The sequence below is a fragment of the Dipodomys merriami genome, unplaced genomic scaffold (assembly GCF_024711535.1).
Source record: "Dipodomys merriami isolate MVZ:Mamm:240054 unplaced genomic scaffold, mDipMer1.0.p SCAF_20, whole genome shotgun sequence".
Classification (NCBI taxonomy): domain Eukaryota; kingdom Metazoa; phylum Chordata; class Mammalia; order Rodentia; family Heteromyidae; genus Dipodomys; species Dipodomys merriami.
In genome coordinates this window covers 23,075,888-23,094,848 of record NW_027203382.1, presented here as the reverse complement: position 1 = coordinate 23,094,848, position 18,961 = coordinate 23,075,888, and the positions used below count along the sequence as shown (strand labels likewise).

Here is an 18,961-nt window from a genome sequence, read left to right as displayed (position 1 = left end):
GCCCAAAATAATTTCCTTTCTTTTTTCTTTTCTCTCTGTTTAATACCTACATTTGTTAAAGGAACAGTGTTAAAAACAATAATTCACTAATTAAATACTAAGAAGGATTTTCATATATTCAAGACAAGAGAAAAGATGACTGACAACATGAAAAGTCCTTAAGAACAAAATTTTCAATTAGATATAAAATACTTCCAAATTCTATAAAACATAAAAGGAAATAAAATACCATCTCTCTTCAATTATATTTGTAGTTATTTATTATTGCAATTTTATAAAATTTTACTTGCCACTCATTCCAAATCGCTTATTTACATAATTATTATTTCTAGATTGAGGAAGATGTATATTTGACTTAAAGTTGATATATATTATAATTTATAATTACCAACATATACAAACCTGGAATTCTCGAAGAAGAGTAGATATGTTGGCTTCATTTGCCAAGTTTGTCAAAATTTCAAGCTATAGTTGAAAAAGAGAAAACAAACATTTTAAAACAAAAATAAAAAGATGAATTTAATAAAGGATGGGCATTTAGTTAAAAGTTAATTTGTAATTTTTTTAAATCATTCTGTCACAAATGTGGTGAAGAAGTATAAATCCTTCAGGTGAATTTAGTCTGTCTCCTTCTGTCTACAAATCGAGGTTAGATAATTACACAGTTCTTAGAAAATAATTAGGAAAAGAGAATCTCACATCGTCACTAATTGTTCCATCTTTATAATTTATATCTAATTAACCTAAAACCATTTAAATTAGTTTGACTTTTAATTTTTATTAATAAAGTTGGAAAACAATTTGCCTCCTATGTAATATGAGGCAACAACTGTTTTTCAGACAACAATTAACTCTCTAGATTTGTTCTTCTATATCCTGCCTTCCCAAACAGACATTTTAATCCTCTCTCTGGATTTACAGATATAAATCTCCAACTAACATGCTAAAAGTATTTATTTTTACACATAAAAATGTTTGACTAACCGAAAGGTGGGCACAAAAAGGGGGGAAATAGAACAGAATAGCATTAACAGAAAAACAATGATGTAGACATAAATGTATTCATATAAAGAAGTACACTAAAAGTAAATGAACTAAACATTACAACAGGCACAGATTGCAGAATGTTTTACATACTATTCTATATATGTCATTTATTCAGATGTACGTGCTGGGAATATTTTCTCTGAGATTATGGTTTGAATTTTCATTTTGATAAAAATATTTTTAACCTTTTAATCAATATCTGTAAAACATCTAAAACATAACAAAAATTACATATATAGTATAACAAATTCCTTTTTCTCTAACCCATTTGGGACTAGAATTGCCCATCTCGTGATACATTATTCCCCAAATAATTCTACATGTGTTTCTTATAAGGACAGGTCTTTACAGACTACAACACAACCAAGAAAATCAGGAAATTAATACTAATACATTACTTCTATGCAATTGTTACTATACATTTAGGTTTCTGTACCTGTCTCAACAATGCCTAATAAAAGGATCTAACTCAATATCATATATAGTATTTAAGCATTTCCTTCCATGTGAAACAGTTCTTCAGTCCATGTTTTAATTTTCATGAACTTGAAACTTTTCATGATTACAAACCAGATCTTTTTCAGTAAAAATATCCTCCAATCTGTGTCTTAGATTTTCTTTTAAACCCAGTTTCCATTTGAATAACATTTTCAGTATTTAGTGAATACTATTTTTTCTCATCAATTTATGTCTCATATAGTACACTATATAGTGTATGTTCATATTCATAAGTGAGTTTCTAGGCTTTCAGTCTATTTTACTTGTTTTTCTGTCTAAATATCACGCTGTTTTAATCATGTTAGCTTTACATTCCTAACTGTACTCTATAACACTTATTTTCTAATAATACTCTTTCATAATATATTGTGCTAACAAAACTACTTTCAAGGTGGTAGCACCAGCCAGTAATCTGAGAATTCAGAAGACAGGAAAATAATACATCCAAGGCCATTGTGGATTACATGACTTTGTTCTACCTGCATTGGGAAAAAAAACAAGCAAACAAAAAACAAAAACTCCTGCTTTTATCTCATTCTAACCCTTCATAACTGCCAATCTACCTACTAGTCACAAGCAAGTAAACAAACAAAAAAAAAATCACAAAAAAATATTCTAAGATCAACTGAAATATCATTTTCCCAAATTCCCCAGACAGCTAACCCTTTCTATTTATCACTGCACTAAAATCTCTATTAGCATTTAAGCATACAGGATTAAGATTCATCTATTTATACAATTATTTTCTTCAGTACAGCTGTAAGTTATTCAAGATGTACATAGATGTCTTAATTTTGTATCAACTGAATGTAACATAGTAATAAACACATAGAAAGCATATCCTAAAAAGAGAAAAGAAAGCATATTCTTAAATGCATATTTTCTGAAAGTAAGGCCCAACTGTGTAGATGGCACAAGCTATAGCAATCTCTACAAGTACTAAAAAGTATCAGAAAAATGAAAGCATAACATACCTTTAGTGTTTTGATCATAGTTGGATCAGTTGACCTAACATAGAAACTCTTCAGATAAGGCTCAAACATACCCTAGGATAATAAAAATAAATACATAAATACATTTATAATACTAATGTGTTCATTTACTTCTTTAATTATATATTCATAATGTACATACCTTTCTTTGAATTGACATAGTTGCTATATTTTGTAGGACAATATATTGCACTTCCCTAGAATTAAAAGATAATTTTCACTAGGTATATTTTCCAATGAAGCATCTTTGAATAAGCAGCACAAATACGAAAAAGAAAGCAGCAATAAATTTCATAGTGAAGAAAACTCTTATATAGTATTCAAAGATTTTAGTGACTCTTAGGTATTTATGCCTTCTTTTAAAAGTAGATTTTCTAGCCAGGTACTGGTAGATCATGCCTGTAATCCTAACCACTCAGGAGGCTGCGATCAGAGGATAGTGCTTTGAAGCTAGTCCAATCTATGAGACTCTTACCTCAAAATGACCACCTGAAAACTAGAAGTGGTGTTGTGGCTCAAAAAGTGGTAGAGCACTGTCTTGAGGACAAAAGCTTACGGACAGCCCCAAGGTTCTGAGCTCAAGCCCCACAACTGTTTTTTGTCATTAGGAAGAGTTAAAATCAATTTTATAGTGCTATATTCCTAAAACACAAAGCCAATGTTGAAGGTGCTTTAAACACATACAAGGAAGATATTCTTAGGGTTAATGAACTAAACTTGACCAAACAGTCAACATAAATTCTAGTTATAAAATTCATATATCACTCTATCATGTCTCAGAATAAATGCTAGGTTGACAATCAGTCATGTTATTTTTAAATTTAAATATCTAGAATTGAAGTAAATCTGATATAAGACCTCATGTAAAAAACACATTTACATCTTTACAATATTCTTTGAACTAGCTATATAAAAAATTATTAAACTGGTTTAAAAAAAGGAATGACTAGGTATAAAGCCGGAGAATGGGAACACATAAGAAGTGTTCTAAGTGTACTAAACTAACTTGTTTAGAAAGGATGGCAATTCCAGTCAAAGGGTAAAGTTGAGGATGAAGTTCTAGTTAAAGACAAAAACATACCTTTCTGATAGGTTTGTAAAGATATACACTCAAAAAATTAATTCAAATGAAGTAAATATTGTAAAATACTCAGGGGCAGCTAAATAGTTGAAACAAAGGTATTCCGTGTGTGTGTGTGTGTGTGTGTGTGTGTGTGTGTGTGTGTGTGTCTGTGTGTGTGCACGCATGTGTGTGTGTGTGTGTGTGTGTGTGTGTGTGTAAGAGAGAGAAAGAATGAGAGTGAGAGAAAGAGCATGCGCATGCACACATCTAATACTAGAACTTGAACATAGAGCCTGGACTCTGTCTCAGAGCATTCTTCGCTCAAAGCTAACATTCTACCACTTTAACCACAGCTCCACTTCTGGCCTTTTTCTCATTAATTGGAGTTAAGAGTCTCACAGACTTTCCAGCCTTGTCTTTGAACTGTAATCCTTAGATCTTAGCCTCATGAATATCTATGATTACAAGCATGAACCATCAGCACCTGGCTCAAAGGTATTCCTTTTTCTTCCTTATTATTATTAAGTAGTTGTATTAAGTAGTTATGGTATTCTTAAACACAGGAAGAACAAAAAAAAAATCTTCTCATAGGTTTGAAATTATGGCCGGAGCTATGGCTCAAAGTGGTATAGTGCCTGCCTAGCAGGCCTGAGGCCCTGAATACAAACAACAGTACACCAAAAGACAAAAATTATATAATATGGGAACTTTAAATAAATGTTTTAAATTGTTGGCCTGACAGTCTAGATTATAAGGTGCTAAAATTTAAAAAGAGAAGACAAGCTGTATCTGCCAATCTATTCATCATCCATCCATCCATCCATCCATCCACCCATCCATCCATCCATCCATCCATTCATCCATCTACCTATCTTAACTACAGGAACTAAAGAATTTTACATTCTTAAGTTATTTTAAATGAGTAATAAAATACAGCTCTGTTTTAAAAATAGTCCCCACTATAAAAATTAAATATTCCAACTTCATAAGAAATAATAATTTGGGCTGGGAAGGTGGCTCAGTGGTAGAGTGCTTGTCTTGCATTCCTGATGCCCTGGGTTTGATTCCTCAGCACCACATAAGCAAAAAGAAAAAAAGCTGGAAGTGGTGCTGTGGCTCAAGTGATTGAGTGCTAGCCTTGAGCTGAAGAGCTGAGGGACAACGTCCAGGCCCAGAGTTCAGGCCCCACGACCGGACCCAAAAAACAAACAAAAAAAAGAAAGAATAATTCAAATATGAACTATATAACGTAGTTTCTAAATTACAAAAATCTAGGCACATGGTGATGACTTAAACAGTATTCTATAAAATAATTTAATCTCCTTGCACTTGAGATTAAAGTCTTTGAATATCTGTCATTAAGATTGAGATCAAGTCTTTGAATATCTGTCATTAAGATTGATATCAATTTTATAAAGGATCTTATGATCATCATATTAAGTACTGATAAAATATAGTCAGAGGGTAGGGCACCAGTGGCTCACACCTAGCTGAGATCTAAGGAGATCCTAGCTGAGATCTAAGGATCGCGGTTCAAAGCCAGCCCAGGAAGGAAAGTCCATGGACTCTTATCTTCAATAAACCACTAGAAAACCAGAAATGGCGCTGTGGCTCAAGCAGTAGAGTACTCACCTTGAGCTGAAGAGCACAGGAACAGTGCCCAAGCCCAGAGTTCAAGACCCACGACTGACTAATATATATAATATATATATAGTCAGAGGTAGGTATTACATACAAGACATATTATATTTGTTCAAATATTTCTGAAATACAAAAGAAAAATATATATAAAACCATGACCTACCTATTGCTACGAAGTAAGCGCACTAGGGATTTAGAAATAATGCCAGCTTCTGACTTTGGTGATATGTGCCAGTACAGCTGAGCAACTGCCATCACCACCTGAATGTGAAGCATGAAAATAATAGGAGCAATGAATGTTCAAGCACTCTACAGTTTCAAAATACATTCCCACACATTACTTCCTTGAAATGTGAACAAATGCCTGTGAAGCAAAACAAACTATGTAATTCTGTAATGAAGAGGTTTCCCCTACCCTTAAATTCTTGTCTGGTGTCGGAGAGGATATGTTATAGTAACAGAGAAAAAGGAAATGTGAAGGTGAAGGCATCACAGAAGTTATGCATCTAACAAGCTTCATTTGTTAGAAATGCCAAGGATTACCAGGAACCATCTATAGGATAGAGAAGCAGTTTCTCCCATAAGGCTTCCATAGAAAGTAACTCTCCTTACACCTTGATTTTAAACTTCCACTTTCTGAAATTTAAGAGAATAAATTTCTGTAGTTTTAATCCAGTAAGTTTGTGGCAATTTTGTATACCAGTGCTAAGAAACTAGTCCTAAAAATTATACATGAAATGAACTGTTCAAGGTGTGCCAGAAGCATAGGGTAATATACACAAGATTCAAGATTCTATGATTCTCCTAGCACTGCTGCTACTCTGAGTATGGATTTTTTTTTTCAGAATTACGGCATTCTAAATGAAGTCAGATGCATCAGGATTAACAATAAGAAGTAGATAAAAATTTTTATTTTTTTAAATTTTTTTGGGGGGGGTCCAGTTGTGGGGCCTGAACTCTGGGCCTGGGCACTGTCCCTCAGCTCTTCAGCTCAAGGCTAGCACTCTACCACTTGAGCCACAGCGCCACTTCTGGCTTTTTTCTTTTGGCTTATGTGGTGCTGAGGAATCGAACCCAGGGCCTCATGCATGCAAGGCAAGCGCTCTACCACTGAGCCACCTTCCCAGCCCCAAAGATAAAAAATTTTAAAGATCAGTTTTAAGTTATAATTAATAAAAACAGGGCACCAGGGTTGGGAATTTAGCTCGATGGAAGAACACTTGCCTAGCAAATACAAGGCCCCGAGTTCAGTTCTCAGCTCTGGAAAACAAAGGAAAACAAAAAGAAAAAACAAGACACCAAAGCAGTAGCATTTGTAATGCTATTATTTTTTTCAAAACACATAACCTTAAAACTAGTTTTCAAAAAGGTTAGCACTATTATAAAAGTGACTGGATTTTGTCTCAAAATACAAAAGCACTGTTTCCCTTATATGCCAGAAAGTACTGTTGTTTCCCTTACATAGGTCTACACTTTGGATTAAGAAAGCAAAACACAGACTCCTCATTACCCAGTGTATCCAACTTAACAACATGATAGCTGCAGAGACATAGCTATAGAAATTATACAATCTTGATTTGGCTTACAAGATAAATTTTTCATATTTTACTGTTTGGTCTATGAGGTCCTAACAAAAACATGGCAGAAATTTTACATGTATCTAGAGTACATAGTACATGAAAGTGCTTGAGAACAAAAAGGTTTTTTTCTGAAAATAAAAAAAATTAAAAATAAAAATAAATTAACATTTACAGCCAGGCACCGGTGGCTCTTATAATCCTAGCTACTCGGGAGGCTGAAATCTGAAAATCATGGTTCAAAGCCAGCCCTGGCAGGAAAGTCCATGAGACTCTTGACTCCCAATAAACTACTCAGAAAAAGCTGGAAGTAGCGCTGTGGCTCAAGTGGTAAAACGGTAGCCTTGAGCACAAAGAGGTTCAGGGACAACACCCAGGTCCTGAGTTCAAGCCCCAGCACTGGCAAAAAACAAACAAAACAAACAAATAAAAAAAAACACATAGTTTTCAGGATCCAAAATGCACTGTTTGGAATTGAGTAGTTTTTCGTAAGATTGTTCTATAACTTTCAAACATTAGTAATTTTAGGATTGTAAGATCTCATTTATTCATTCATAATCAACAAATACAATTTAACTGAAATAAATTTCTGCATTAAAATAACTTATAAAGTCTCATGTTAGGCATCTCATGCCTATAATTGTAACTAATTAGGAGGCTGAGATCTGAGGCACATAGTTCAAAGCCAGTCTGGGTAGACAGACAAATCCAAAAGACTCCTATCTCCAATTAGCTAACAAAAAGTCAGAACTGGAGGTATGTCACAAGTGGTGGAGCACCAGCTATGAGCAAAAAAGGCAGGCAAGAGTACCAGACCCTTAAGTTCAAGCTCCAGTACCAGCACAAAAAGAAAAAATAATCTTATGAGTCTCATCAATCATAGATCTAATCTACAAGGTGATAGTCATAAAAAATTAAAGCGTACAACTATCTAGTAATATTGGTATATAAAAGAAAACCAAAACTTAAAATGAATACTTTCTTTCTTATGAATAATAAGTACAAACTCACTGGCAAGATTGCAAACTATACTTTAATTTTTTGCCAGTACTGTAGCTTGAACTCAGGTCCTTGTACTTAGCAGGCAGACACTCTACTACTTTAGACACTCTGCCATTTTTGTGTTGGTTTTTTTTTTAGATACACATACATCTACATATAAATCTATATCTACATAAATAAATATGTACACACATGTGACTAAATATATGCAGACAAAAAAGATCTAGAAAAAATGCACTAAGATATAAAACTGACTTCTAAGTGATGAAAATGTGATATTTACTTCTTATGTCTTAGTTTTCCTAGACTTTTATTTCATAATTTTCTGTTAAGCATAATGTGTTCTTCTAGAAAAGATGAGTTATAATCATATAAAGATCACTTTTTCTTCTTCTGTTGATGGTAAGAGAGTATAAACTTAGGGTTTTATGCTTGCCAAACAAGCACTCTAGCACTTTAGCCATATTCCTTGTCCTTTATGCTTTAGTTATTTTTCAAGTAGGTTCTTACATATATACCTAGGCCAGCCTGGACTATAATCCTCCTAGTTATGCTCCCCACACAGCTGGGAGGATAAGTACACACCATGACTCCCAGCTTTTTATTGCTTGAGATGGGGTCTCATAAATATTTTCAGCCTGGGCTGGAATCAAACCATACTTATCTAGATCTCTAAGTAGCTGGCATTACTTGCATTGTGCCAGGCACAAAGACAATTTTTAATTATTATTATTACTGCCAATTCAATTTATTAGGTGTGGGGCATCTTTAGGAATGAGCCCTGGCCCTTTTTTTTTTTTTTACTAAACTTACTAGGTGTGGGGCATTTTTAGGGACTGAAACCTAGCCTTTTTACACATGCCAGGGAAGCACTTCACCACTGTTACATCCTACATTATTTTTTGTCATACTATAATCTCAAGCATTCTACCAGTTATATACAAACAAAACATTATGAGTATTCGATCTAATGCTCTCATTCAGGATGGTGGAACAGAAGTACACATGGTCTTTTCACATGGTTTAATAAAAACCTAATCAATTGAGAAACAATTTAGAAAGCCAATTCGTAGAACCTCAAAAAAGTACATGAAATCTGTTAGGTTGGCAACTACCAAATCAAATGACCTCATCAAAATCAAATCTGTATACTTAAAAACACTGCAGGTTGAAATACACTGATTCAGAAAAATTGTTTCCTAAATCTGTATTTTATACTCTATGTATTTTAAATTACCCAATATATGTGTCTGGAGTATACACAATCATTCCAGTAATACACTCAGTTCTGTTTTCTGAATGCAATACTTTTAATAATTTTCTTTCTTCTATTCATGAATTATATGTATAGAACATTTGCACATACTGCTGCATTCCTGCTCTGCAGTAAAGGCTTCGTATTTCTAATTAACAGCCTGTGGTCTGGATCCATTGTGTACGGCTTCTTCTTTTTGTCAGTCTTTTCTTCCTGTTCATCATCAGATTCATAGAAATTCTTTTCATTGTCTTCTAAAACATCATCCTTCAAGGAAGACAGTTTAATCTTAATATTAGTCCAAATATTGTAAGTATTATAAGTCAGCTACTATTGTTTGAGTAATTTTAAAAATATTACACAACCTCTATGGAATAAAGCCTTGACTTTTCTTAGATATTTTAAGACAGTAACTGTCACTTGATGCTATGGCTTATGCTTCTATTAAGTTATACAACAATCTTTGATGATTAAATCTCTACAGAAATACCCATAGTTGCTCAAAAGGAACAAAGAAATAGATTTCAGTAAAACTTATGAGAATAACTGAAATTGGAAAAATATTTCCAAAAACTGTCAATTACTGTAACTCGATCTAAGAATCAGAACAGAAGAATACTGAATAGTAATAGAAAAAATATAATAAATCTTAGACAGGTAATAGCTAACGACTGAGCAAACCTTTGAGTTGTCAAGAAAAACAACTCTGTTTGAGATTTATGGAATCTATAGGTGTTCATTTTTAATTATTGTAAGTTTGAAATCTTTATTATCTCATTTAATTCCCCCAAAGCACACATGCATCTATGTACATTTCAACTGCTACTATACAGGAAATTTGCTGCCAAGAATTGGATTTACATAGTAGCACTTTGCTCTTATCTGAAGTTTGGATTTGTTTTCCAAATTCAATTATTAATAGTCCCTGAAATCCAAAATTAAGTAGAAAATTTTGGGAATAACCATTTCATAAAATTTAAATTGTGTACTATTCTTGGAAGCATAATAAAATCTTTTGCTATGCAGCTTCATCCATCTGAGGACATAAATTATCCCTTTGTCTTGCACATTTACTACCCACCTATTAATCACTTAGTAACCATCCCAGTTACCAGATAAAGTGTGGCAATATCACATTGTTCACTCTTCAATAACCTTTATTTTACTTAATAATAGCCCAAATGGTAACAGTAGGGGTGTTGACAATTCAGATAGGACAAAGGGAATTCATAAGCATTTTTCAATGAAGTTAAAAATGAAAGTTGCCAACTTAATAAAGAAAATGTTATCATTAATGGTAATATAAAATTTACAGTTGTTGTTGATGGGTGTGGGTGTGTACATGCGAGAACATACACATGAGCAGACAGGCACCATAGAAATGTATAATTAGAAACAATAAGTAAAAAATTGGAAAGTATAAAGAAATAGAAGCTGTGCATAAGAGCTAAAGAGAAGTCAGGCTGCAGTAGCTCATGCGTATAGTCCTAGCTACTCAGGTATTTGTGGATCGTGGTTTGAAGCCAGTCCAAGCACATAAATCCAAGAGACTAGTCTTCAATTAACCAGCAAAATGCCAGAAGTGGAGGAGTGATTCAAGTGGTGTCCTGCCAGCCTTGAGAGAAAAAGCTAAGCAGGACTTTCAGGCTCAGAATTCAAGCCTTAATATTAGGAAGGGAAAAAACAGAAATATTATAATAAAATAAAGACGAAGAAATGGGTACTTGCAAAAGGAGGAGTGAAGCCGAGGAGAGCTAGATAAATGAAGTGTGGAGGGAGGAAAATGCAGTCAAGAATTCATTGTATATACCACAAAAGTAAAAAAAAAATAAAAGGGGTGGGTTGAATGGGGTTAAAAATGTTGAAATGATGACACAGATCAAGATGCACTGTATACATAAACTGATTTGTTAAATGGCAAAAAAATTCAATACACATCCTAAAAATCAAGAAAAGTGAGGGAATGGGTGCGAGGTTGGAAAGGGTGTGTGAGCATGATAAAAGGGGTAACAATGATCAAGAGGCACTGCATTCATGAACTGCTTCATTGAATAGCAACTCTTTTGAATAAAGATAATAAAAATATTCCAAAAATATAAGAAGCAAAATAAAAAATTTAGATGAATGAAATGCAAAATGTAGGAAACCAAAGAAATAATCACCATCACCAAATGACAGAAACTGCTCACTCTGAACAACAAAAAGAAAAATAGACTAGGGACGAAACAAAGGAAGAAAAAAAATACATCATTAGGAATCTCTGAAATACAAAAAAAGACTTAATATTCCTGTAATCTGAATCCTGGAGAGGATAAAGAAGGTATGGTTGAAAGGGAACACTAAAAATTAGTAGCTGCAGATTCCCGAATTTATCAAAAAATACCAAATTACAGGTCCAACAGAATCTGAAAAAGTTTCCAAAGGATAATCCCCAAAAATCTATAACATATGGGAGCAAAACTTACGAAAATATAATACAAAGAAATAAACCTTGAAAGCAACAGAAGGGACATAATATTTATCCACAGGATAAAAACAATCTAAATAACAATTTCTCATCAAAACCCTTGGGGCCAGAAGGTAACAAAATATCTTTAACTGCTGAACAAGAGGAATTATCAACAGAATCTTATGTACAACAAAAATATTCTTCAGCATGAAGGGAAAAATCACGGCAGCAGGGGAAATAATAGAATTTGTCACTAGTAGATCTATCCAAGAAATTGTCTAAAGAAGTTTTTTAACAAAAAGGAAATGATAAAAGATTAATTCTTCACAGATTTTTAAAAAAACATGGGAAGAAAAAATACAGACAGAATGAGCAGTTGTTCCTTTTGCTGTAAGCATTTAAATTAAGTTAGGTGGTTGAACAAATGTAACCATAATAAAGTTTTAGATATGTGCAGAAGATATATTTCTGAAAATTGTATTTACAAACTGAAGAGACTAAAAAGACAAAGAGGAGATAAAAATATTACCATATGAAGTATAACTTGTAGAATGTAGTTTTATTATGGATATATAATACCTAGCACAAATGCCAAAAATACTATATAAAGGCTTTTAAATTACAGGGGGGAAAAACTAAACACTGTTCTAACAGCATTTTAAAAACTATTCCAGTAGCCCACAGAAAAAGACAAGAGAAAAACAGAAACACAAACTGAAGAAGCTTTTAAATTACAGGGGGGAAAAACTAAACACTGTTCTAATAGCATTCTAAAAACTATTCCAGTAGACCACAGAAAAAGACAAGAGAAAAACAGAAACACAAACTGAAGAAGCAAAAATCACAAAATGGCAAACATAAACATTAAAAATCAATTAGAAGGCTGGTAAGGTGGCTCAGTGGTAGAGTGCTTGCCTTGCATGCATGAGGCCCTGGGTTCGATTCCTCAGCACCACATAAGCAAAAAAAAAAGCCGAAAGTGGTGCTGTGGCTCAAGTAGTAGAGTGCTAGCCTTGAGCTGAAGAGCTGAGGGACAGTTCCCAGGCCCAGAGTTCAGGCCCATAACCGGACTCCCCCCAAAAAATCAATTATTAAAATACATGTAAATGTATGAGTAAAGACAAAAGGGGTTGGCTCTACTGCTCAGTTGATAGAGTACTAGCCAATGAGTGAAAGTGTCAGGTATAGAGTTTGAATCCTGGTCTCAGGCCAAAAAATAAATAAAACAGAAAAGACAAAAAAATAGCACCATGGATTAAGACAATATGGACCCAACTATATGCTGTTAATAAGGCACTCAGTTCAAGGCAGCACCACTGGCTCATGCCTGAAATCCTACTTACTTCAGATACTTACTCCAGAGGCTAAGAGCAAAAGGACTGAACTTTGAAAGCAGCCTGGCCACAGAAATTTTCAAGACCCTATCTGAAAAATAGCCAGCAAAGAAACAGAGCTGAAAATATGGTTTAAGTGGTACCCTAACAAGTGCAAGACTCTGAACTTCAAACAAGGAAGAAGGGAAGGAGTTCAAATATAAAGGCCTAGTCGGTTTGAAGTTTTTAAAAGTTAGGAAAAAATGTTTATCAGGTTAATATTAAGCAGTTATGACTAAACTATTATCAGATAAAGTATATTTTAGGGCAAAAAATTACTTCAGTTAAATATAGCGTATATAAAAAATGAACAACCCGAAAAGGTTATATATCATAGAACTCCATATATGCAACATTTTTGAAATAAAAATATTCTAGAAATGGAAAAAAAATCCATGGTTGCTAGGGTTTAATGAAGCAAAAGGGAATGTGGTTAAGCACAACAATGTAAGTTTAGATATAAAATTACAACATGAAAAATCCTTACAGTGGAACTATTCTAAATCCTGACTATATCAATACCCTGATTATAATATTGATCTACAGTTTTACAAGATGCTACCACTGAGGAAAATTGAATAAAGATTATATCAAATAAGTTCTCATTTCTTACAAATACATGCATCTTAAAATAAAAAAAAATTAAATTAATAAAAGGGGATAAAATCATTAAATTATTTAAAAACAATTTGTATATATTTATGCATATAACAATGAAGTCATCTAAAATGTTTCAGATTAACATAATTTAATAGAAATACTTTTCTTTGCTACATGTTTGCACAAGTACACAGCAAGATAATACACTCTTTGTGCGAGCGTGCATGCGTACGTGCGTGCGTGTTTGTGTGTGTGTGTGGGAGGGGGGGGGTAATGAGGCCTGAACTCTGGGCCTAGGCCCTTCCCTCAGCTCTTCAGCTCAATGCTAACGCTCTACCACTTAAGCCACAGCACCATTTCCAGCTTTTTCTGTTTATGTGGTGCTGAGGAATTGAACCCAGGGCCTTATGCATGCAAGGCAAGCATTCTACCACGGAGCCACCTTCCCAGGTCCAATATTACATTCTTTATTTAACTTTCAATATAAATATGGATAAAACACTTTTCTTTAAAAGTATATCTATTAAGTCTCTCTTAGAATGAATAAAAGTTTAGTATTTGGTAAAACCACAATAAAAAAAGACCTTAAGAAATTATCAAGAGGGGCTGGGATGGTGGCTCAGTGGTAGAGCTCTTGCCTTGCATGCTCAAGGCCCTGGGTTCGATTCCTCAGCACCACATAAGCAAAAAGAAAAAAGCCGGAAGTGGCGCTGTGGCTCAAGTGGTAGAGCGCTAGCCTTGAGCTGAAGAGCTGAGGGACAGTGCCCAGGCCCAGAGTTCAAGCCCCACGACCGGACCAAAAAAAAAAAGAAATTATCAAAAGAAAATTTATACAATGCATAACTCTTTGACAACAGAAGTTTTTTTTTTTTTTTGGGGTCCGGTCATGGGGCCTGAACTCTGGGCCTGGGCGCTGTCCCTCAGCTCTTCAGCTCAAGACTAGAGCTCTACCACTTGAGCCACAGAGCCACTTCTGGCTTTTTTCTTTTTGCTTATGTGGTGCTGAGGAATCGAACCCAGGGCCTTGAGCATGCAAGGCAAGCGCTCTACCACTGAGCCACCTTCCCAGCCCGACAACAGAAGTATTTAAAAATATATCCATCTTCAAAACTGAACTAAAAATTAGGCAGGCATGTAGCACGTGTCTGCAATCCCAGTACTTAGGAAGCTGAGGGAAGAGGATCATGAGTTCTAAGCCAGTCTGTCTTATGTAAATGAACCCTATCTCAAGAAAAAAATAAGCAAACAAATAAATATTAAACTAGAAACAATATCAATATTCCCTTATTTTGTTCACACATATTAAAATAAATTATTTTTCTCTTAGGGTTTACAAAAAGAAGACAAAAGATATGCACGTTAAAGTATCAAGGCCAGATCTGATTGATTCTTATGAACCTCAACCCAAAGTAGTTCTATATATGTATTAGTAAGCAATGAATGCTTCACAATATATAATATATATAATATAGTATATATAATTCAACCATAGCACTCATCTAGTATTGACTCAAGTCAATACTAAATCCATGTTAAAGCTGCTGTATTAACATATACAAAATGATAATTGGCAAAATTCTCAAATGCTCATAAAAGCTGTTTGTAATTGCATTTACTCCATCTATTTCTTATTCGTTATTAATATACTTTATTAGAGTTCAATTACATTATTTTACATATTTGAATTGCTAATTTTATTTTAAAATGTTTAAGATTATAGTGGTAATTTTTGTGAAAGAGTTCAGATGGGTAATTTTCCTTCATTAACGTTTTTCCCACACAAGAATCAGAGATCTCATATAGCTATTAAGAGAATTTTTATAAATTCATACTTATTATATAAAATATAGTTTCTTAAAATTCAAAAAATTATTTGAAACAATATAAAGTCTTAATAATAAACTATGAGATGATAAAATAAAGAACATGTTGCTTATAGCTAAAATAGTTGGTATCAGTTATTTATTAAAGGCATATTCCTCTTAAGAAGTTCTACTAGTAAGTTTTTTAATGAAATTTCTCCTTTCTTCTTTCCTTCTTCCCTCTCTCCAGCCCCCTTTCTCTTTCCCTTCCTTCTACCCTCTCTTTTTAGACAAGGCTCCTTAGTTACTGTGTAAAAACACATAATTCTTTAAGATGGAATCAAATGGAAACCTTTTCTGGAGGCAAAGAAAATCAACAAAATGAAATTTCATTACAAGATAGGAACCAGTCTCTAGTAACTGTGTATTAACTGTGGGGTATATTTTCTCAGGTTTTAAATTCATCAGGCAAAAATGGCCTAATGATGATGGACATTCACAACAATTATGGGTGTACCAGAACACACAAGTTCAGTATCAGAGCCAGCTCTATAACCATAGTGCCATTACTAAGCCATCCCTTCTTTACTTACCCATCTGTAGAAGAGGATAAAGCATATTTCTATCACACAATTATTTACAGAAATTGAATCGGTTTGATGAAGGTTACACAAAGTGCCTGGTACAAATTAAAAACTTATGAACCAAGAAGCTGCCTCATATATAATTTATAAATTTACTATGAAACTCTTGGACAAATGTCCCTTTTTGTGATGATTTACTATGAAACTTTTGGAGAAATGTTGCTTTTTGTGATAATATACCACTTAGGAAACACATGATAGTGAAATAACTTTAATCAACTTAGCAATAAATGCATCAAAGAACCACACACCCCACTATTAAAACAGACAATATAACTAGGCAGGCGGTGGTTTATGCCTGTAATCCTAGCTACTCAGGAGGCTGATCAGATTAAACATCAGCTTTGAATCACATCAGTCCATAATTGAGGTATTTAACTAAGTTCAGAATGTTGATTCCCTTAGTCACACTCTACAAGCAAATCAAAATCCATCATCCAAAACTTTAAAGCAGTTCAATACTTTATCAGGAAGGAAACGGTGGTATCAGTAAGGGTCAGGATATCATTTTCCATCTGGAAGGAAAAGCAAGGTATCAAATTGAAGGTATCAAGATGTGAGCTTCTGAAGAATTCTGGTAATTTGTGTCCTAGTGTGATACATATTAGGTAGATGTATTCCGTTTGTGAAATTAATGTAACTATTTGCTTCTGGTACTTGGATTTTTCTGTATATATTTCAAGTTCAGAAAAGATACTCTGTGTGTGCTAAAGCTATCGCAACCAAGCTAGAAAGACAACCAACTAATTGGGAAAAAATATTTACCAGCAATAATACCAGACAAGGGGTTAATATCCAGTATATACAGGGAACTCAAAAGACTAAGCCCTCCCAAACCTAACAAACCAATTACTAAATGGACAAGGGAACTAAAGAGAAACTTCTCAGATGAAGAGATAAAAATGGCAAAGAAACACATGAGGAAATGTTCACCGTCCCTGGTTGTGAAGGAAATGCAAACAAAGACAACCCTGAGATACCACCTTATCCTAGTCTGATCGTCACACATCCACAAGTCAGCCAACGACAAATGCTGGAGGGAATGCGGAGAAAGAGGAACCCTATTACATTGCTGGTGGGAATGTGCACTTATAGAACCACTTTGGAAAGCAGTCTGGAGGGTCCTCAGAAAGCTAAATATTAACCTCCCTTATGACCCAGTCATACCACTTCTAGGCATCTATCCTGAACAACAGGAACCAGTATAGAAGGACACATGCACCTCCATGTTTATTGCAACACTGTTCACAATAGATAGGATATTGAAACAACCCAGATATCCCACCATAGATGAATGGACCCAAAAATTGTGGTATCTATACACAATGGAATATTATGCAGCCATTAGAAATGACAAAATAATGACATCTGCAGGGAAATGGATGGAGCTAGAAGAAATCATGTTGAGCGAGGTAAGCCAAGAGCAGAGACAAACAGTACATGGTCTCCTTGATAAGTGATGTTAAATCCAAAATGTTAGGTGATACATCAAAATTAACAGGACTTAAGAAACAAAGAACTTCCACTCATCTGGTCGAACCACTACTAAATAGCCCCATGCTGCTAATCACATGTATGGTGTATATGTATACACCGGAGAGGAACCAGGAAGACGACACAGAACTAGAGGGAATCAGGGAAAAACATACAACAGCAGGACCCATTAGCTGCACAGGACATTGACCAAAATGAACTAACTTAATGGCAGCGATGGGAGGGAGGGAACAAATGGGAAAGAGGGAACAGCGGATGCTATGCAAAACAAAAGTAATGTATATACCACCCAATGTGGAAGAAATAACTATCATAAAGCTCATAGAACTCATAAATGTTGTAGACCGTGATAGACAATTTGCTCCAGGAAAGTCAGAATGTGTTTGTGACTTTAACTGAGCATCACTATCCCACAATACTGTGAAATTTGGGAAATTATGTAATCACTTAATCACAATTAAAAAATATACTCTGTGTGTGGGTGTGGGTGTGAATAATATAAACAAAGAGGGATACACAGTATAAAAAACACAAGGAATCTACAAAATTAGGATAATTAGACATGAGTTCTTCATGGACTGTGTTATCAACAGTCTGTGTCCCCTCAAAATTCATATATTAAAATCCTACCTCAAAAAGTGATGGTATTAGGAGCTGCACCTTTTGAAGATTATTAGATGTGGAATGAGATTAATAGACTCTTTCTACCAAGTGAGAATACACTTATGAACCAAGAAGCAGGCCTTTTGGGCTGGGCAAGGTAGTACACAATTGTCATCCCAGCTATTCAGAAGGTAGAGATCAGGAAGATCAGAGTTTGAGGAAGATATGAGTTCTCTTAGAGCTCTCATCTCAATCAGCAAAGCAGGTCTAGCAGTATAACTGAAATCTCAGCTACCTGGGAGACTTAATTAAGCAGAAGGATTGATGAAACTCTAAGGCCAGTCCCAGGGGAAAAAAAAAAAAATCCTATTCAGAAAAATAAAGCAAAAAGGCTGGAAGCATGACCTAAGTGTAAAAAAAGAGCCTGAGTACAAATCCTAGTAAATTCCTAAAAAAAAATAAAAATAAAAAAAGGGCAAGTCCTCATTAAGTACCAGTTTAACACATGAATCTTGGGCTCTTCAGTCTTTAAAACCATAAGAAATGTTTGCTGTTTTAAGTCACTCAGTATAGCGTACATTATTTTTTTAGCAGCAGCCTAAATTTAGACAGCTTATAAAATAACTATGGTTAATATGCTAAAGAAATAGTTCTAAGACTGAACTTTAGCAAGGAAAACAGCCCAACAGTTTTTTAAGAAGTCAGATTCAATTTCTATATCATTTTTATATAAATGACTATAATCCCAGCAACCAATTATGAAGCGCTTCAACAAATGGTGCTGCCAAAATTGGCTATACACATGTAGAAAACTGAAGTTAGGTCCTTATATATCACCCTGCATGAGAATCAACTCCAAATGGATCAAAAACCTCAAAGTAAGAACAGATACTCTGAAAATATTACAGGAAGGGATAAGGG

At 34.3% G+C, this 18,961-nt stretch overlaps 1 protein-coding gene across 1 annotated transcript in view; it reads right to left on the bottom strand.

Moving 5' to 3' along the window:
- Ap3b1 (adaptor related protein complex 3 subunit beta 1) overlaps positions 1-18,961 on the bottom strand; it is a 229,246-nt gene that overhangs the window by 135,484 nt on the left and 74,801 nt on the right. The window contains exons 8-12 of the mRNA XM_070031216.1: positions 9,187-9,342; positions 5,405-5,502; positions 2,680-2,734; positions 2,520-2,591; positions 403-465 (exon numbers count right to left, since the gene is read on the bottom strand). Of these exons, the coding sequence (XP_069887317.1) occupies positions 403-465; positions 2,520-2,591; positions 2,680-2,734; positions 5,405-5,502; positions 9,187-9,342 (444 nt within the window). The remainder of the gene's footprint in view (positions 1-402; positions 466-2,519; positions 2,592-2,679; positions 2,735-5,404; positions 5,503-9,186; positions 9,343-18,961) is intronic.